General features: G+C 31.9%; 3 protein-coding genes and 2 pseudogenes across 3 annotated transcripts; 2 read left to right on the top strand and 3 right to left on the bottom strand.

Annotated features, from left to right (window-relative positions):
- The first annotated feature begins 354 nt into the window (after positions 1-354).
- On the top strand, positions 355-3,575 carry LOC123907850 (aminomethyltransferase, mitochondrial). Its single transcript, XM_045958246.1, has 4 exons — positions 355-560; positions 1,040-1,622; positions 2,126-2,244; positions 2,840-3,575. Exons 2-4 carry the CDS (start codon positions 1,065-1,067, stop codon positions 3,384-3,386), a joined length of 1,224 nt encoding a protein of 407 aa, XP_045814202.1. The 5' UTR covers positions 355-560; positions 1,040-1,064; the 3' UTR covers positions 3,387-3,575.
- Positions 3,576-5,527: 1,952 nt separating this feature from the next.
- On the bottom strand, positions 5,528-7,180 carry LOC123908933 (annotated as a pseudogene).
- A 4,556-nt stretch (positions 7,181-11,736) lies between these two features.
- LOC123904637 lies at positions 11,737-12,994 on the bottom strand (annotated as a pseudogene).
- Positions 12,995-17,581: 4,587 nt separating this feature from the next.
- On the top strand, positions 17,582-18,727 carry LOC123904636 (F-box/kelch-repeat protein At3g23880-like). Its single transcript, XM_045954273.1, has one exon. The coding sequence runs from the start codon at positions 17,582-17,584 to the stop codon at positions 18,725-18,727; it is 1,146 nt and encodes a 381-aa protein (XP_045810229.1).
- Positions 18,728-19,649: 922 nt separating this feature from the next.
- Positions 19,650-21,251, bottom strand: LOC123908512 (S-type anion channel SLAH1-like). Its single transcript, XM_045959167.1, has 2 exons — positions 20,032-21,251; positions 19,650-19,947 (listed from the first exon to the last, which is right to left on the bottom strand). Exons 1-2 carry the CDS (start codon positions 20,905-20,907, stop codon positions 19,702-19,704), a joined length of 1,122 nt encoding a protein of 373 aa, XP_045815123.1. The 5' UTR covers positions 20,908-21,251; the 3' UTR covers positions 19,650-19,701.
- Between the last annotated feature and the right edge of the window lie 480 nt (positions 21,252-21,731).

Below are 21,731 nucleotides of genomic sequence, written 5' to 3'. Positions count from 1 at the left end.
GTGGGTCCCACCCTACCCATATATTATTAAAGTAATCAACCTAGGACAAGGGAAAAAAAAGAAGATGAACCGTTGGATTGGATAGTCAAGTGCATTCATTCACATAATAGAGTGTAACAAACAAAGAAAGCATGGATGGATGGATGGATAAAACAAAGAAAAGGTAATGGGGGAAGGGAAAGGGTAATGGTAATGTTGCTACCACTCACTAAGGATGTGGTATTATCGGTTCTCTTCATTTGGGACACTCACCCAAAAGATGAGGTCAATCAAAGTTTCTCAATCTCATCATCATCTCACTCACTCACACCCACCAACTCCCCTCTTTATTTTTTTTATGTAAATAAATATAGAAATTAATAAATATATATTATTATCGTATTTATTTATGTCCAAAAACCAACGAGTCTCTCTCTTCTCTTCACTTCACTTGTGTATTTCATTTCATTTCATTTCAATTCAAACAAAAATTATTATACAAAAACATAAACAGAGGCTTCTCTTCTCCATTGTTCCTGCAGACACTCATTTGATTTCCCAAACTCACCAATCCAATCTCTGTTAGTGCTTTCTTCTTTTTTCTTACTCTCATTTTATTTTTACCGCATGCTTTCGCTCTTTATATTTTCATCTTATTGTTACACTATTATATTATGTACGTATAATATAATCTTGATCTCTATAGTTGGTTCTTCATGATCTACAAAATTAAATATATTTTAGATCTACACACATATCATAAACTTTTCTTTTTTATTTTCGTCACGTGTTGTTTGTGGTTGGTGTTCACCAACCTCGTATCAATTGTTACATTCATTTTTTATTGTTGTTTTTCGCGTTACATTCAATTTTTTAGTATGCAAAATGTTATCGATTCAAAGGAAAAACTGGAATCACTCGTGTTTTAGAAATTTAGTCACTGATTCAAATGTCATCATTTGTTTCAATTTTGGTCCAATTTTGTGTTGTTGGGATTTTAACGTTAATGTCTTATGTCATAAATTATACTTACTAATATGATTTTGTTATACTACTACAGTGTGTGAGATATTTTGCTTAACAAAATGAGAGGGGGCTTGTGGCAACTTGGTCAATCAATCACACGCCGTCTTGCCAAAGGAGATAAGAAGGCTGTTGCTCGCCGATGTTTCGCCACAGAATCTGAGCTGAAAAAGACTGTTCTTTATGACTTTCATGTTGCTCATGGTGGTAAGATGGTTCCATTTGCTGGTTGGAGCATGCCTATTCAATACAAGGATTCAATCATGGACTCAACCTTAAACTGTAGACAGAATGGTAGTCTTTTCGATGTTTCACATATGTGTGGACTAAGTCTCAAGGGTAAAGATGCTGTTGCATTCCTTGAGAAGTTGGTTATTGCTGATGTTGCTGCTCTTGCTCCTGGAACGGGGTCATTGACTGTTTTCACAAATGAAAAGGGAGGGGCTATCGATGATTCTGTTATTACTAAGGTGACAGATGATCACATTTATTTGGTTGTGAATGCTGGTTGTAGAGATAAAGATTTGGCTCATATTGAGGAGCATATGAAGGCATTCAAGGCTAAAGGTGGTGATGTCTCGTGGCACATTCACGACGAGAGATCTCTAATTGCTCTTCAGGTCATTTATCACTCTATTGTACATTAGCATCATGCAAGCAAAGCACACTTTTAACATGTTTTTTGTTTGATTATCTGTTGCTGCTTCCGAGCTTTCTCTCCATCTTAGTTGTTAAGATCTAGAGCATAGTAAAAATATGCTTTCAAATGTTTCAATCTTTTTTCTTGTAAACTTTCCTCCATTTGTTTCACTCAAGATGGCTGTAATGTGCTCTAGAGTCTAGATACTAAAACAATGATCATTAGGAGTTGATCCGGTACACTATCTAGTGTGCCCTGTGAATCTTTTGGTGTAGTAAGTGTTGTCAAATAGTGGCTATAGCGTAGTGAAATGTGAACAAATTGTTGTTGTTCTGCGATACACTATTTAGTACCAAGTGTTATTAAACAGTGGCGCTATATAGCACTGTAGCGTAACGGATCTTGAACATAATTGAGTGACTTTTAAAATTAACGACCTGTACCTCACTATAAATAAAATTTCCTTCTTGTATCTGGATGCAGGGTCCTCTTGCTGCTCCTGTTCTTCAACATCTGACAAAAGATGATTTGAGCAAGCTATACTTTGGGGAGTTCCGTGTGTTGGACATCAATGGCTCGGAGTGCTTTCTCACCCGTACAGGGTATGCCTCTCTTTTTTTGTGTGTGTAGTTTGACTATATTGTCTTTCCTTTCACTGTAATTTTCATTTATAGATTAAATAATTTTAATTTGAGGTATTCGTGAATTGATCCAACTCGATGCAAATCACAAAATGTGACCTGACAAATAAAAAACAAAAAACCTGAAACTTTTTTTGTTGGATTGGCTTTTTCTGTTACATTCTTTAAGCCTGATTTGGTCCAAATCAAACTGAACTTATTAAGCACGCATATATAATTTGTTTTAAGTTGGACTGTAATGATTTAAAACACAAAGTAACCAAAAAAACTGATTTTATATATATAAATCTAAATCACTTTAGATTAGATTGTATAGAATTGGATATGTATTTGGATTTAAGCTATAGATTGGATGGTAAACTAAGGAAACTGATTGATGCATTTTCTTTTTCATCTCAAAGAAAGTCTCAATCCAATTCTCCAAAAACTCAGCTTAAATTTTTACTTTGTATGTTTGTGTTATCAACTCATCACAGGGACACATCATGTCTTATCCCAATTGGTTGTAGTGTGGTACAATGCATACTAATAACACACTCTTTAATGAGACTTTCAGGTACACTGGTGAAGATGGATTTGAGATCTCAGTTCCTTCAGAGCATGGAGTAGAGCTTGCTAAGGCACTACTTGAAAAATCTGAAGGTAAAATAAGATTGACAGGACTTGGTGCTAGAGATAGTCTACGCCTTGAAGCTGGACTGTGCTTATATGGAAATGACTTGGAACAGCACATTACACCTATTGAAGCAGGACTGACATGGGCTATAGGGAAGAGGAGGAGAGCAGAAGGTGGTTTTCTAGGAGCTGATGTTATCCTGAAACAGCTAGCAGATGGTCCTTCAATAAGGCGTGTCGGTTTCATTTCTTCCGGTCCACCTCCTAGAAGCCACAGTGAGATTCAAGATGAAAGTGGCAACAACATTGGTGAAGTCACTAGTGGTGGATTCAGTCCTTGTCTCAAGAAGAACATAGCTATGGGATATGTCAAATCTGGATTGCACAAGGCAGGTACCAAAGTAAAGATCATTATTCGAGGAAAAGCCAATGAAGGAGTTGTGACTAAAATGCCGTTTGTACCCACAAAATACTATAAGCCTTCATAATCCCTTCTGCATTTCCTCTTTGTCGACTAATTTTCCCCCAATCCGAGTGTTACATTACATAAATGTCAATGTCATTATTATGTTTCTCACATCAGGTACAAGGTTTCAACTTGATTAATAACTCAATTTCATTTTAAACATGTATTGCTTGAACTTGATGTTATCATGAAATTTTCCGATATTTTACCAGTGGGTACTGTGCTATATAGTAAGTAGAAGAATACGTTTTACATTCTCGAAACACGATTGCAATGTGTCACATGTATTAGTTCATTTAAAAAGAAAAATTATCAACTGCATGTTATGTATGAAACTGTTTGTGTTGAAACAATCATGGTTTAATACTTTACTATTATAATGTTCACAAAACTCCCCAACCGTGATTCAAAGTATTCTATGACAATCCCACAGTTGTGAATTTATGGCCTTTGGACTGCATTAATTTTCAGCAGTTTCTTCCATATAGTATATATTTTTTCAAAGTCCAAATCTATGCCTAGCTTAATTAGTTCAATGAGACTAATACATGATAGCTAGTTGTCACAAGCTCTCTGATTGTCGAGTTGAAATTCTCTTTATTTCTCAAAAGAAATTGAGAATTTTACTTCTGAAAAAGATAGATACAAATAAAGATTGGTGGACCAGTTTCAAAATTGATGATATTGTCAAGAGTAGTTTGGGACCAAATTAGTAGCTAATTATAAGAGACTAAATCAAAGCAATATAATAATGTTGAAAATAAAAATGTTATAATTCATTTGTTGCTTGACCGGATTTAGAAAAACATTTTCTATTTGTTCATTTTGTTAAGAGTCTCATGTCCGATGTGAGATGATCTGAACATAGATTTGTAGGGTTCAATTCAAAATTCTAATACATTTAATCTTAACTCTATTTTCATGTTTCAAAATTGTTGTATTTTCTTAAACTAAACAAACCATCTCATTTCTTTTTCACATTGCTATTCAACAATGGCTTATAGGCTAAGCTATATCTTAACAAGTCTATTCATTGAAAAAACTGGCCAGATACTGTCAGCTATATCTTAGTGTGTTTGAATAATTAATCAAAGAATAGAAATATAGTTCTTCCTTTGAAAAAACCAAATCAAATACTTGAACAAAATTCTCATTAACCTTAGACGTTTTATTATTCTTAGTTTTTCTTTCTCTAGTGTGTAAGTTTTTTGTATGATTTGTTGAATCTGCTTGGTCAAATCTAATATTTGTAGCCATAGATATCATTCAATAAGTGATTCGACAATGATCGACTCAATACTTAATATTGATAAAAGAATGAAAAAACACGGTTTTGAATTAATCTCTGACACTAAGAGTCCTTTCTCAATCACGACCACAAATTATTCATTCATCCATTAGTTTTCAGTTTTCACCACATATTCAGGAGGCTGCGCTGCCTCATATACTATAAAGAGCCTTCTTGCTATCATCTTGTTCTTGTTAGCACAAAATTGTGCCAAGATTTAATATTTTTGGACAAATAGCTAGTAAATTCAATGGTTGGTAAATTTAAATTACAAAGAGAATTTTCACTAAAAAAAAAAATTACAAAGAGAAAAAAAAACTTAGGAAGAGAGAAGAGAAGTGATTAATGAATGACATGAAATCATTAGGTTTAATCTAGTAGTGAGGAGTTTGAGTAGTATAGTATACATAAGGTCCCGTGTTTGATCCTCTACTTCGTTGTAAATAAAAATAAAAATTACGAAGCATGATAATTTTTTTTGTAGAGTCCAAATCCTAGTAAACCACGTCAAAATTTGGTGATCGATCACCGAATCTGCTTAAAATGTGGTATTGTGTGTTAGAGTGTATTGTTGACATCTTAATAATAAGAGTACATTTTTCGTTTTTAATCCCTACACATTTTTCTTGTACTCCGCAAGTTCGCATATTTTTTATTATCAATTTTTTTTTGGTGATATTATTATCAATTTTTAACTGTTGAGATTATAATTTTTGGTCAAAATTTAGAATTATAGATTAATTAATCGAGATTGCATTTTAGTCTTCTAATGTATCTTGAGACGTCAAATATATGAATTTTAAACAAATTTACAAGACTGCTAAAGAAATAAATTCTTAAACATCCTAAGAGAGTAGAGACCAAATATTGGGCATTCCATTCTCAAATATATGTATATACATACACTCATCAATCTAAAATTAATATTTTCTTTCTGTATATCAAATAAATATTTGTACATAAAGAATAAAATAACATGTTTTTACTTTATAATTAAAAAATAACGAATTTAATGAATTAATGTTATGTGTAACTAAAACACTTCGATGACATGCCCATAAGCTTAGCTCAATTGACAGAGACATGACACTATATATGTCCACCGGATTTGAACCTCGGGTACTCCACGTATTCACCGTTTAGCTATATCAGTTTCCTTGTGTCATACGTAATTAGAACATTTTGTTAGCAAATTCATCAACATCAATTCCTTCCATCCTACAAGCTTCTGATTTTGAAGCAAGTTCTCTCATCTCAGAAACACTTCTTCCCAACATCAAAGCCATTTTCATTTCAAATATCTCACCATTTTCTCTTTTTTCCAAATTTTTCTCTTCCAATGTAGCTTCAACAGTTTCTTCCAACAGCTTAAAAAATCCACCACAGTTTCTATACATTTCAAACACCATACCAACTTGTCCACCATGTTCAAAAGCATTCACTATAGCACCTAATGAACCCGCCATAAGCGCAACTATAGCTGCCGCAGAACCATTTCCTACAAATGCAGAACCTATAGCTGCAATACCAGTTAGTAATGGACCTGCTATAGCCAATTTCTTGTTAATTTTCAATGCTATGCTTCCAAGTCTATCATAATCTTCAATGTCTTTGTTTTTTACAACTTCAATAACTTCTCTTAATTCATTTTCTAATTCTTCACTCCATCCATTAGTATTATTTTTCCTATTCTTCATCTTTCTTTCTGTTGCATTTCCTTCTTTTCTTTTTTTAGGCCACCAAACAGAAGGTTCATATTTTGCAGGAAATTTTTCAAGCATAACACCTAATAAAGGAAGTGGATAAGCTTTATCAAGTGCCAAAACTTTCTCTATTAAATTTTTTACATCTTGTTCTGTTTGATTTCCAAGAGTAATTCTGTTTTCGATCTGAGACCGAAGGTGTTTGAACAATCTTGTAGCACATCGTTGTTCCTCCGCGAGTTGTGAAGGTTGAATCTTGTTCATGATAAGAAGCATACTTGTTGCTGCAGAAAATAAAAGTGTTGATGATATTTTAAGAGCCAAAAGAGGTGCTCCAATAGCACCACTCGCGGCTGCGACACCTGTTAATGTTGTAGCAGTGAGTGTGATCATGTTGATGTTGTTTAGTAACAGGTTGTTCCAATTCTGACGTTGCTCGCTGACGTTTTTGTGCATTTCGATTCTGTCAGATACAGATTCTAAGATTGCATAAAGTTGCATGGTGATGGTGGAGTTGTTAGAGATAGTTGAATTGGACAAATCATGTTGTAAATTATTGGTACTATTAATGTTGTTGGTAACATTTTTTTGGTCATGTAATAATGGGACTGAGTCAGTAAATGTTGTTAATCCTTCAACATGTTTTCTAGTTGGAATTTTAGATACTGCGAAATTATTGGTTTTTGGAACATGGATTGCAGAATTTACTGATCTTCTTAAAGGAAAAGAAGAACAAAGTAATGTTGTGGAGGCCAAAGCCATGAAAAATGAGAAGATATATTAATTTGAATGGTATTTTTTTTTTTTTGGTGTGTATATTTTGTTATGAAATTATGAAATATATAGAGGATAGGTGGCTGTATTTATAATAATGATGATATTTTGGAGTAACAAAAATGAAGGGGAAAAGTCAGATAAAAATAAGGACATACAAGACTGACCAATAATAATTGACCTGGTCCTATTCAATATTTTCAACCAAAGCTTAGGTCACAACATACATATATTGGACATTGGACATATTAAAACTAAAACCAACTTCATTACTTGTTGCAAAATACAAAAGAATCGTCACACATAAAAGCTACCACTATTATTTTTCATTTTTATATATAATAGTTACTCCTATTACTGACTAATATAATATATAATACTATTATTACTACTGTATTAATTCTTTTTGTTTTAAAATAGCTTTTACTTTTTCAATATTCAATGTACAATAGTTACAAAGTTATCATTTAATTTAAAATGTAATTGTAAAGACAAAACTACTTAATCCAGGGCCGGACTTGTGAATGTGCCCATATAAAATTGGGGCTTAAAAAAAATTATATGATGATGGTAGTAATTTAATAATATTACTAATTTTATTTTTAGTTTAAAAATTTAAGTGTGGTGAATATTAATTAAAGAAAATGTAAAAAAATTAATTTTATTATTTATTTTCAATTAAAAAATTTATTTTAAATATTAGATAATTCACATTCAATTAATTTTCTCTCATTTTCATGAATTAATTATGACTATAGTCATGCATTTCAATATTAAATATTGTTGATTTTGGTTGAAAATATACATGTCGAAAGGTCATGATTTTCTCAACAAATAGCACCAACAACGGTATACCCATCAATATATCTTGTAAAGAATAATTTTCTTTCATTTTTTTCTCCATGTATTAAATATGACTCTTTAAATCATGAATGTCATGTAAGAATGATTATTATATATATATATATATATATATATATATATATATATATATATATATATATATATGATAGAAATATAAAGTGATTGTATTGTAAATTTTAACCCCGATAATTTTATTTTTACGAAACCGCTATTACATTTATGTATCTATTATTTATTAAATAACTTATTATATTTAGATTGCATAAAATTTTGTAATATTATATTATTTTATCAAAATATAATTACGTTTCTGTCACATGTTTTTTATCTATTCTTTTGTACTTTTTTTCAATTTTTTTTTTTTGAAAACTTGGTATCCGGCCTTAGGACCGACTAATCCAAGGGGACCAATCCCACCGCCCACTTGCGGGGGCCCCATTTAAAGCCAGAGTTTTTTTGCTCTGTATGGACTTGGCCCACCGAAATTGGCACCAGTGGGAATCGAACCTGAGACCTTGAGAGGAGCATACTCCAAGGGCCCAAGCCAACACCACTCGACCAACCCCAAGTGGGTTTAAAAGTGATTATTTTTATAAAAACTGTGATTTTTCTCTAAAAAAAGTTGTGACAAATGACCTCTCAATTGCGGATTTGAAATTCGACTTCTACATGTAAAATACGATATTTATTAACTGAGTTATGAGTTAAGGTTAAGAGAATGAAAACTCTATTATTATCATGTTCTATTCAAAATTATATGCCAACTGAATGAAAACTCCAATAATTTAGAGTTTAACAGGAAGTTATATTCGACGGTTAAGTAAAATTTGGTAAAATTTATTTCCTAGAAATCAAACTCAAATTCTTTCGAACAATTCATCTTAGAACGAGCTAATTAATCATTTGAGTCCTCTACTTCAATTTATTAAACATCACTTCATATTTATTAAGAAAATCAAAATACAATTAATTGACGGTAAATTCTAATATGGACCACTTCATCAAGTGGTCCACGGTGGACCAGTCACAAATAACATTATAACGAATACGAATTTTACAAAATCTACCATTGGATTGAAAGTTTAGATCATATAGATCATCTATAGAAAAATTGAAAACTATTTGATATGTTATTGAGACACATCAAGATTAACGGTTTATTAAATAACGTAAATCTTTGATGATGAGTTTTAATAACACATCAAATAATTTTCAAAAAAATTTAAAAAAATTTATGGATGATCTATACGATATAAACTTTAAATCCAATATTAAATTTTGTAAAATTCATATTCGATATATCACTTGTCAACGGTGGACCACTACAGTAACATTAACCTTAATTTACAGCACTATGGAAAGACGTAAAATCAATTTTCATTAGTTACTGTAAAATCAATTTTCATTAGTTATTGAAAAAATAAAAGAAAAAATCACACAAATAAGTAAAAAAAAAATCTTAAAATCACACAATTTTTTATTTTGGCACACATGCATAAAAATAAGACATGTTGTTGGAAACACACGAGTACTAAAAATTTTTATTTTTCTAACTTATTCCCTTCATTCCCTACTATAAGAGAAAATTCACTTTTAGAATAATTGATGTATTGATTTATAATATAAACCATATACATTGATGATTATTCATTGAACCTTATAAGAAAGAAATAAATGAAGTATATTATTATTAAAAGTACGTGTTAAAAACTGTTACTCCTCTAATTATTAACATGTACTATTATTAAAAAAATAAAGTCTTTTGAGATTTTGAATCATTCGAGTACGTAAAAACATGCGAATTTAAATGATTTTACTATAGGTGAAAATATGTGAGTTTAGATGATTTTATCGATTTTACACCAAGTGAAATCATGTAAACTCGTTTTGACTTGTGATTTCACTCAAAACTAGTTTAACTTTGGTTTAACCTGCAATTCATACATAAAAACATAGAATCGGCAGAGTTTGCGTTTTAAAACGAGATTTTAACAACCTTAGAGAAGATAGTTAAGAAGATTTACAATAAAACTGTGGTGCGACTTTTATTGCTTAATAGAAGATTGAGACACCCAAATTTGACAATTTTTCTTCTATTTTAAAATGAACAATTGTTAACTAATTAAATAGAGATAAAAAGAGATAATTGCAAGTTTTAGTTGAGATTGAATTTTTTTTTAGAGTGTCACATCATCACGATGTTTGTCTAGGAACTACTCAAGCTTCTTTTCATTAGTAAAAGATATGTTAAAAATATCAAATGTGTGGTGGTTGTTGGAGTGTGCAGCGGTTGTTGGACTTGTAATAACATTGTTCAATACGATAAAATCAATAAAATTATTTCTATTGAAATATAACGTTGCAACTTTTATCAATAGAACATAATGTTGAAATTATAATTAGTTAGAATTACCTGTTAGTGTTATAGGATTGATTCATTTCTACTATCTTCTTCAATTTTTAAGAGATAAAAACTCAAGAATCAATTGATTGAGGTAGAAAGTGATACAAATGAAGTAGTAATTAATTTTTATTTCACATGTGTTTTATTCTTATAGATTATTATTAAGTAAATACTTCTATAAATTATAAAGAAGTAATTAAAAAAAGTTATATTTTTTTTCTTACAATTAAAAAAAAAGTTATATAAAATATTAAATGTATTTTTGTCTGATGAACAATTATAAAATAGCTTAAACTTCGGTACACATTTATTTAAATATGTATCGGCACAATTGCTGAGGTGGACATATTGTGATAGATTCACAAATAGTTTATTAATTTTTCTATATTAAACACTATATATGGATCTATTAACTTTGGAGTATTTAAGTCCCCGTGAGCTTAGCTCAGTTGGTAGTAACATCATATATATTATGTAGGGGTTCGAACCTGGACACTCCACTCCACTTATTCACATTTAAGGTGAATTTTCTAACCACTAGGCTACTAGACAAAAAAAAAATTGGAGTATTTAATAAAATTAAATTTAAACTATTTTATATATATATATGGACGTAGAGTCTCTCAATATTTTTGGACCCGGATTTGCTACAGTCCAAAAAGCACGCGGTTTAACGCAGTTTTAATCTCGTCCATTAAATTCATATCGGGCGGCTTAGATTAAAAACTGGGCTTTTCTAATCAAATCGATCTCAGCCATTAAAATCAAATCGGACGGTTTAAAATGAAAACAGCGTGTTACTGTGTGCTAATTTGACAGCACCAAATTTGATTCCGAAGGTTGGGAGGTTTTTTTTTTTTTCGGCTTTTCACCACCAGTTGAATCTGGTTCGGGGGTCAGTTCTGGCATCAAGTGGTTCCAGCCCCCTCCCGATCGCAGTTGTGGGGGATTGAACCGCGGTCCTCCCTACCAAGTTCAGCATCAATCACCACTGAACCAACTAACGATTGGTGAAGGTTGGGAGGTTTTATCTCTAACTTCTTCGTATAAAAAATATTTGATTTTTTTTTTTTTGGTAAGGATAAAAAATATTTGATTGAGAAGACAGAACACAACTTAATCCAATACAAAAAAAAAATACTATGCATGTACAAAAAACAAGAAGTATACATAGATCATCCATTTATTCTTAAAGTTTAAGTTACAAAAAATATATGTCAAAAATAAAAGAATGTATTATCAAGAACGAATGAAATGTTAATCACAGCTAAACGACGGTAAAAACTTGACACCGGTAACACAAAAATGTTATTTTAAAAAAGCTTGCTAGCAAATTCTTCTATGGAAATTCCTTCCATACAACAAGCAGCAGATTTTGAAGCAAGTTGTCTTAGCTCAGAAACACTTCTTCCTAACATCAATGCCATTTTGATTTCAAATATCTCACCATTTTCTCTTTTTTCCAAATCACTCTCTTCAAGTGTACTTTCAATACTCTCTCCCAACATCTTGAAAAATCCACCACAGTTTCTATACATTTCAAACACCATACCAACTTGTCCACCATGCTCAAAACCATTCACTGCACAAGCCATTGATCCTGCCATCACAGGAACCAATGCTGACCAAAATCCATCATCATTTCCTACAAATGCAGAACCTATAGCTGCAATTCCGCTCAGTAATGGTCCTGCTATTGCTAAACTTTTGTTAACCTTTAATGCTATGTTCCCAAGTCTTTCATAATCTTCAATGTCTTTTCTCTTCATAACTTCAATAACTTCTTTCATTTCAATTTCTAGTTCTTCATTCCATCCATTAGTAGTACTATTTTTCCTATTCTTCATCTTTCTTTCTGCTGCATTTCCTTCTTTTCTTTTTTTAGGCCACCAAACAGCAGGTTGATATTCTGATGGAAATTTTTCAAGCATAGCTCCTAATAAAGGAAGTGGATAAGCTTTGTCAAGTGCCAAAACTTTCTCTATTGAAGATTCCACATCTTGTTCTGTAAGATTACCAAGAGTGATTTTGGTTTTGATTTGTGTCCGAAGCTGTTTGTATAATCTTGTAGCATTGCGTTGTTCCTCAGCGAGCTGCGAAGGCTGAATCTTGTTCATGATAAGAAGCATAAATGTTGCTGCAGAAAACAGAAGAGTAGATGATAGTTTCAAAGCTAAAAGTGGTGCACCGATCGTGCCACTTGCGGCTGCAACACCGGTTAATGTTGTTGCAGTAAGTGTAATCATGTTGATGTTGTTTAGAAGTAGGTTGTTCCAATTTTGGCGCTGTTCGCCAATATTTTTATGCATTTCGATTCTGTCAGACACAGAATCGAAAACAGCATAAAGTTGCATGGTGATGGAGTTGTTAGAGATTGTAGAATTGGAAAAATCATTCTTTCCAAGTAATACTAAAGGAATTGATGAATCTTTTAAGGTTAACCCTTCAACAAGCTTTCCAGTAATTGGTATCATATTCTTCTTATGAATTGAAGAATTGGGTCTTGGCACACGAATTGAGGCATTTACATTTACTTTCTTGGAAGACAAGAAAGAAAAAGATGAAGAAAGGAATGTTGAGGTTTGCATGGAAGCCATGAAAATTATGAAAGGATTTTACATATGTTATGTTTTGCTTTGTGTTTAGTATAGTGAAGAAGGGTTTATATATATATTTGGACTAATTTTGTGACAGATAGGTTTTGTTGCAACTTGCATATAGTTAGTGATATTATATTTTTTAGTAGAAGAGTTATGGGAGTATTAAACAAAGAGTTTCTTTAGATACTTAAGACCAAATGTTGTATATCTTATGTTCCAACTTTTCATTTTCTATATTAAATATCTGACACATAATAAAATAACATGTGTTTAGTATTAAAAAATGAAGTTAATTAGTTAATGTTGTGTGGAATTAGAACAGCTTGTTAAGAAATTAATGGACAGAGATTGATGATGTTGTACACAATCTCAACAGGTTGTAAGGAAATTCCTGGACAATAATTCATGATGTTGTAGGAAATTAAAACAGTTTTTTCAGCTTAGAAAAATTTGTTCCAAATTGCAAAGACATTTATAATTTTATTGTGTTAAATTAAAAATCTTTCTCTTCCAGCTTGTATCTTCAGTTAATTGTCTGTTCCAACAGTTGGAAGGAAGAATAGAATTTTGATCTGTAGAATTGAATTGAAATAGTAGCTTCCATTCATGCCATGCCAACTTGTGTGCATCAAATGATGAAATTCAAAGGCAATTGAATTGACTGCAGCAGCCAAACATTGACTGAGTCATCATCAAAATGTTGATCATGCATATGAACTCTTCACATTTTGCTCTGTCACCTTAATCACCACAAGTACACATGGAAATGCAATACCAAGCTTGGCCATTGTTACTGTACTAGCCCCTTGAGTAGAGAATAGCATGAAGAAAGTATAACTAGCTAGATGTGTTTTGTTATAAGAATCCAAATACAGCGCCGACTCAATGGTAAAACAACTCAAGCAAGGACTTTAGGCTCACGAAAAAGGAAAAAAATTTACTAAGAAAAAAAGGTATCTTATAAGTCACAAGTTTATTAGTTTATGGTAGAAAAAGGCCTCGGAGAAAAACATAAAGGACTCTGGAAAAAACAAATTACAAAAATGAGACAACAAGTTTGCAACTCTTGAAAAATTCAAGCAACTATTTTGATTTCATTTTAGAATTCGCTTTAGGCCTTGGGCCGACACTGTCCAAATCCCATTGCTCATAGTATCCATAAGTAATTGAGTTTGTTAGGAAGTAAGTCAATGAGGCAGTTCATGCCCTTGCGATGGTAGCCACATAAATGAAACGCTATAATTACTCTTTAGTAAAAAAAATAAAAAAATCCATAGGTACTATTTTCTATATTCTTTTAATCAATCAATTTGATTCTTATGTGATTTTATCTCATCAATCAATATATTTATGCTATCTACCTATCTGATATGTAGAAATTTGACCCTCTCATTCCATAATTCTTCACCAATAGTCAATTCAATAGTTAGCTTTCATTTCTATTAATGGCTTAGTCAGATTGAACTACTACTGATGTATGTAACAAAGCATTATTTATTCATTAATTCAATAAAGCTTTTCTTACAATTAATCCAGTTCAATTAGCCTAAACAACCTGAAATATAATTCAATTAGTAAATAATAAAACTGATCAGACTCAAAATTTACTAATCTCCATTTGGTGATATATTAGAAGATAACCTAACAATTTAACACCTCACACAGTATTCCTCATTAATGACGTGTGCATAAATTATTTCAATAAATGGTCCATAAGTCGTAACTTAACTGACAATACCGATATTGTGTTAGGTTGAATTCTTTATCCATATTCAAACATGAAACTTCGCAGTGTGTATAAATTTCAGTGATATTTGTCACTTCGTCTACCGACCATAAAAAATATTTCAACAAATGAAATTAATTATCTGAAATAAGAACAATTGGTGGCTATAATGAATAGTGAGGTCAATTGATGAGGGAACCACACCAAACCAAAAAAAGTAATGTGAAGAAAATTTGGACAAATTCATAAAACAGGACTTGGCCTTAATTTCATGTGTTTGAGCTGACCCTTTCCAGCTATAATATAATTAAGACTTTGTGTAACTTTCAACTTCAATATCAGACGCACTAAAGCAAAGCCACCAAGTTGGGTTAATTCAAAAATGTATTAATTTTGTCAAAGTCTGTAATATATATTGTACACCTTTTAGTGGATTAACGATTTTCAAAGTGAAAACGACGGAGACAAATCTAGATATTTCCACTAATAGGGCACAATCATATGTTATTATATATTAAAAGCACATAATATATAAATGATAAAATAATAACATCTTGTCAATATAAAATAATGACATAGTTTACACTATTTTGTTTGTCTGTTTGATTGTGGCTGGCACTGATTTTCAATTTATCGTTTATAAGTTTATATGACTAAAAAAATCGGTTTGATAAATGTTTTATAGAAAGAGCTTATAGTTTTTTTTGTTCATAGATAAAATGACAAAGTCATTGAAAAGTCACACACACAAAGTCAGGTGATTGAGGTTCGAACCCCGGTCATGACGTCTAACACTAGCAATTTTGGCATTTCTGCTAGTTGAACTACGATTTCCGGACAACTTATAGTTTATTTTTTAAATGTTATTTCAAGTAGTTTATGAGATTACAGCTAATCATTTTTCTTTCAATTTTATCCCTATCATCTTACTTAAAAAAATATAAATATTAATTAAATATTCAAAAAATGGAATACACAAATTTTAAAGAAAATGTTTAAAAGCATTTTCCTAAATGTAATTTTGTTTCCTCACTATTTACACCGGGAACAATATTAAGGGATGTAAAAAGTTGTTTCCTCACTTTTCCTCCATTTCCCGCGCTCCGTTTCAAACATACCTCGTCTCCAGCTCGTGCTCTATTTCCGGCAATAGCGCATGTCCTTGTGCTCCTCCATGGCACCCTCACACTGTAAATTGTTCTCATTTTATCTCCGTTTGAGTAATGCACGAGATTTCATCCATTTCATTTGACCTCGCAACAAAGAAAGAAGCATCGGCATCAACAGTTAGGTAAAACTTGGCATCATTCAGGTTAACATGTGCTGGTGAGTGATCATTTACTCTATTTAATTGTCTTTGCATTTAAATCAGACTACTGTTAGATTAGATTTGATAAACTTTTTTTTTTTTTTATAACCCTCTGGTTCTTAGGGAAAGGTGCTCCTGGTATGATAAACTACTTGATTGTTGCATTGCATTGTTTTTCAGATTTTGTATTTTAAATTTGGCTATGTTATTTTTCAGTTTGTCCCCCAGGTGTTTGTTAATTTGTTTCTTTGAGCCTAAGAAAATTGATATTGCTTTGGCCCTTAGTTTTTTGTTGTTTATAAAGTAGCAGTACTACAGACAGATCACTATATATAGATAGATCCTCATCCTCTAGTTGGACATATTTAGTGCAATTTTGAGTTGAGTTTCGATCAATCTGTTTCGTCACTAAAGATAAAAGATTCCACAAAGTACGTAGAGAATTGAATACTACAAAATAATGCTTCGGGGTGTTTCTGTTAGGAGAATTTATTCTTTTTTGCTTCTCAATGTTCCACATTAATTCACACTTGAGGACCATTCATTTTTTTTTGTTGTTAATTAATACGTACGTACGTTTATCATGTTTTGATGGGTGGACTGCAGCTGCAGCTGCATGCAGTATCTGATATTGATCTCTCAAATCTATAAAGTTGCAAAAAGCAATTCTACACATTCAGCTTTGAGATACTTGTAGCTCGACATATTTGGAGTGGTGGAGTGGAGTGAACAAAACACAAAGTTTCCATTTTACTTTCTATGGGGTATTTACTGATCCTTTCTTCTACAATTGACATATTTTTATAATGTCTTAATTGTGATTGTAAAAAAAATCATTTAAAAAATTTGAAGGATATCTTTGAGTTGACTAAAAAGTAGAGGCAAAAAATATTTGAAGGACGTGAGAGTGAAGAATCTTAAGTTGGAATTCGGATCCCTAAATATTTAAAGCATGTCCCTACCGCTGCTCATGTGGATGTTTGAAGTTTTTTTTACTAATTGAAGGATTTTTAAAAAAAGACTAAAAACAAATGATAATATATTTATAAGGATCAAAAACCTATTTAATTCATTTAAAAATTATATTAAATTTAATTTAAAGTTAAAATTATAATGTATTTAAATTTGAAAATGAAATTAAATTAAATTCTTGTTTGGGTTAACTTATTTTTTATCTTATGCAAAACAACTTATGCAAATAAATAAGTTTTTACTTATTATTATTATAAATTTTTCAATGTAGTTTATGAAAAATAGCTTATAAAGACACAATTTTTATTAGTGAAACTTTATGAATTAATTAACATTAAAATTTATTTTTATAGGATTGAAAAGTCAAATAGAAACTGGGCTTAAATATAGATAAAAATAGAATGAAAAAACAGTCCCACTAAAAAAAACTGAATACATCAAAGAAATAGAGATTTCAAAAATAAAGAAACTCGTTCCCGCGTCTTTCTGTTTCCATTTTCTTTGCTCAGAAACAGAACAGAGCATTCATTCATTCATTCAAGAACTCAAAGAACTCTCTCTATCTATGTATCTAGCTATGGCGGCTCCAACAAATGAGAAGAAGGTTAGTTATATACCCGATGATATTGCTTTCTCCATTCTCTCCAAACTTTCTGTTAAATCTCTCAAGAGGTTTTCTTCCGTTTGCAAATCATGGATTAATCTATTTGAAAACCCTATTTTCATCAACATGTTCCGCAACAATCTCTTATTCAAATCCAATTCACTCTACGCCAATGACGATGTTTATCTCATTCTAGACCAGCTTTTTGAACTTTATGATTGGAAATTTTATTTGCTTTATGGTGAAGACAAGTTTCAGAATAAACTCAAATTGGATTTGCCAGATTATCTTGATTATATCCGTGAAGCGTATGATGTTGAAGCTATTAGTATTTTAGGTTCGGGTATTAATGGCATTCTTTGTATCTACGACCATGATACTCATACAGAAGTTGTATTATGGAACCCTGCAACTAGAGGATATATGAAAGTTCCATATAGTGTTCCTGATGAGGATTCCAATGATATTTCACTTCATGGATTTGGCTATGACCATGTTAGAGATGACTATAAAATCATTGAACATGTGGGTTATAACGCAAGTTGCCGCGCTCCTTCACATGTTGTGTTCGACCCATTCTGGGAGATATATAGTCTAGACAGTAATTCCTGGAGGAAAATCAATTATGATATGCCAATTCGTGCCCGGGCGACTAATGATGTTTTCTTGAATGGGGTGTGTCATTGGTGGGGGGAAACAAATAATGAAACATGTTTGGTATCATTTAACTTGTGTAATGAGGTGTGCCTTACTACACCTTCACCCTTAGCAGATGTGCCTGATGGTTTTGGTGTTCATCTGACTGTTTTAAATGGGTCTCTTGCTTTGATATCTAATCGGAAAAAGACTGCATCTTACCAAATATCAATTTTGGGTGAATTTGGTGTCAAAGAATCGTGGATTAGACTCTTTGATGTTCAACTCGCGTGTTGCATTGAGCGACCAATCGGAGCAGGGATGAAGGGCAATATATTCTTTAGAAAAAATGATCATGAACTTGCTTGTTTTGATTTAACTACTGGGTTGATCGAGGACATTGGTCTTCAAGGAACAGATTATGCGTGTCAGGTGGTACATTACAGGATAACCCTTCGTTCGATTGGAGATATATTTGTTTAATTTATTTTTCAGCCTATGCATACGTGATGTTTTCATACTTGAGTTTTATGAGTCTTGTTCTTATATGCAGATCAGCTTGTCAATTGTCGACATTATATGTATACGTATTATCATGTATACAAGTTGTTAGATACAAGTTTTCACACATAAAGGAATATAATTTCACTGTTAGGTATATGTTGTTAGCTTGTTATCTATCATTGATTGGAAATCGGTACAAAAATATACATGGACTTGCAGTGTATGTTTTGTAGCTGCTGTTTGTCTTGATAACTATATGGTGATTCACTGTTGTTAGGTATATGTTGTTAGCTTGTTAAAGTAATGATGCTGTCATGGATCTTCCTTTGATTTTGTTAGGAATAGGCATATGGAAAAGTTGTGATTAATCTCTTGGGAATAATATATTTTCATTTCTGTGTTTGAATAACTTTGTCTATGTGCACCTGTATTGCACCTGTATTTTCATTTCAAGTTTTGTAGTATTCAATCTTATAGAAGTTGGCCTGTTGTTAAGTTAGCAATTGGTTCACTATGCTGATAAATTTAGAAACCATTCGAAAATATGGAACATTGTTTTAGAACATTGTTTTAGATCATGGATCTGTGAAGAAGCTTAGAGGCTCAGAGCCAAGGATGAATAAAGGTTAGACGCGCCTAGTATAGTAAAAAGGAAAGTCCCAAGCACGAATAGAGCCTGTGTTTCTAGACATGGGATTTGGATTTTCTGAAGTTGCGATTCTAGCTCTTGTAGATCTCAATTGGATTATTAGTTACATTTTAAATTAGGTTTTTATCAAATGGTCCATTGATTGATTACAAAAACTGCGGATATGGTGACTAAGAATAATCCAAACCATACATGCTTTGTGAAGACGGTTTGGAAAGAATAGAGGGTATAGTATATTCGGACAAGTTGATCTACTTTCATTTGCTTCCTTCCAATGGAAAGAAAGGAATTAGTTCATTATATTTCATTTATTAGGAGCTTTTTTATGCAGCAGACTCTCAATTTTGAGTACAGTGGTTAGCATCAGAAAAACAAAAACCAGCACAGACACAATACATATCAGCAGCATTAAACCAGAGGCCATGAGACTTTTCACCTCATGAGCATATTCAGCACAAGCTAGACCGAGGAATGTTAAAGGGAATGAGTAGATCCACCATGTAACATTTAACCTTTTCATAGTTTTCTTGAACATCGCTGGCCTGCAAGCCTGCATTATACAACCCTTGATCATTACGATGAAAGTGATGATTAAAATAATCAACTAAATATATAATAGGTGAATTGAACCTACCTGAGAAATGAAAAGGAACAAAGAGAGAAAGAACAGCATCTTTGATGAGACAAGAAAAGCACCTGAGATGGATTTCCAAGCTAGACTTGCCATGCTTGGTACAGCAAAATACAAGAAATAAGCTGGCCTTAACACTATAGGAAACTGATTACTACTTGTTAGACGCTGATACAGCGTCACAAATAGAATCAAATAATGTACCATACCGAATGAAAACATAGAAATTGCAAACTCGTTCCAACCGATTTCTGTCGCAACTTGAGCAGCCACCAAGTTTCCTATAACAGAAACCAGGTTAACTGGGTTTGCTACCACTGACAGAAACCTCTTTTCAGTTGTGAACCATTGTCCAAACAGTTTTACATCAAGCAGAAATATTACAAAAGAAAAAGCCAAACAAAGAAACTCATAGTAACGAGCTCTTGGAACAATCAAAGGCGGTGATGATTGAAGCATAAGAAGATATGAAATCCAAGGAGTATACATGTAGTTAACTCCAATATGATGTGAAAACTCTTCCTTCACTGCTTTAAAGTGAAACATGCATTTGAGCATATAAAGAAAAGATAGTGTAGTTGCAATAAGTACTGCAAGACACCAAAGTAGTAAATAAGCAACAGAAGGCATGAAATTAAAACCATGCCAAAGAGTTTGTGATTCATTGTTATGTTCACTTAAACTCTTCCATAGCAAAGCTTGAGCACCAAATGAAAGACAAATGAAAAAGTAGCCTGCATGTAGCTTAGTTAAGAATGGTGGTGACTGTGAATGTGATGGCTTGGTGATTGGTTGGGAATGATTGTTTTTAGCACTAGTGTTATTCATGGAAGCACACACTATTATGTCAATTGTTGGCTTGATTGTAGCATCATCCATTCTATATAGTTCAATATAGGACTGATTCAGATTTTTTTTATTATGGATTAGTGTCTCCTTCACAATTTGTCCCTACCCAATTGAGGATATATATAGTGCAAATTAAGTAGAGGGTTTCAATCAAGAGAATTAAAACCACTTTAAGCAAGAGATGGTTTTAAATTTAAAACAGGAAAAGCATTCCCCTAAAGTAAAATGTTAGCAAGATAAGGGTATATTTTTACTCTAAAATTTTCTGTGGTACATTTATATTAAATAATCAATGGTGCATATAACCTTACAACTATTCACTTTTTCCTTCTTCTTTAGTGGTTTTGTCCGGACATGTGGAAAACATAAAGTTTGGTTAGTAATTTAACAAGAAATTCATTTGTATGCATTGGCCCCTGAAGCATTAATGCTAAGAGCTGTCATATATTATGCCTTCTGTTCCTTTCCTCTACTTAGGATGAGAGTCAAGAAGATACTATCTTCGTCTCTATATGTATGACCTCGTTGTAAAAAAGTTGTATATTTTTATAAAACCGTTTTTAAATTAGTAATATTTTTTCACCAAATACTTCTAATTAAATGGAGAAAATTAAAAAACTAATCATTTATCTCCCTTGACAATTGAATGATAATTTTGAAAGTGAATACACTTTTTTTTCATGTGGCAAACTATTTTTCTTAATTCTTGTAGATTGATCAAAAGATGCTTACAGATAGGGACAAGAAAGTAAATAGCCATTGAAGAGTTACTTACATTTCCAATTATTTTTTGAATGGCTGAAGTAAATTGAGAGGAATATGCTGTGGACAATATTGAAACAAATGTATGTGCA

This window comes from Trifolium pratense, linkage group LG2 (genome assembly GCF_020283565.1).
Source record: "Trifolium pratense cultivar HEN17-A07 linkage group LG2, ARS_RC_1.1, whole genome shotgun sequence".
Lineage (NCBI taxonomy): Eukaryota > Viridiplantae > Streptophyta > Magnoliopsida > Fabales > Fabaceae > Trifolium > Trifolium pratense.
This window is presented reverse-complemented; position numbering and strand designations above follow the sequence as displayed.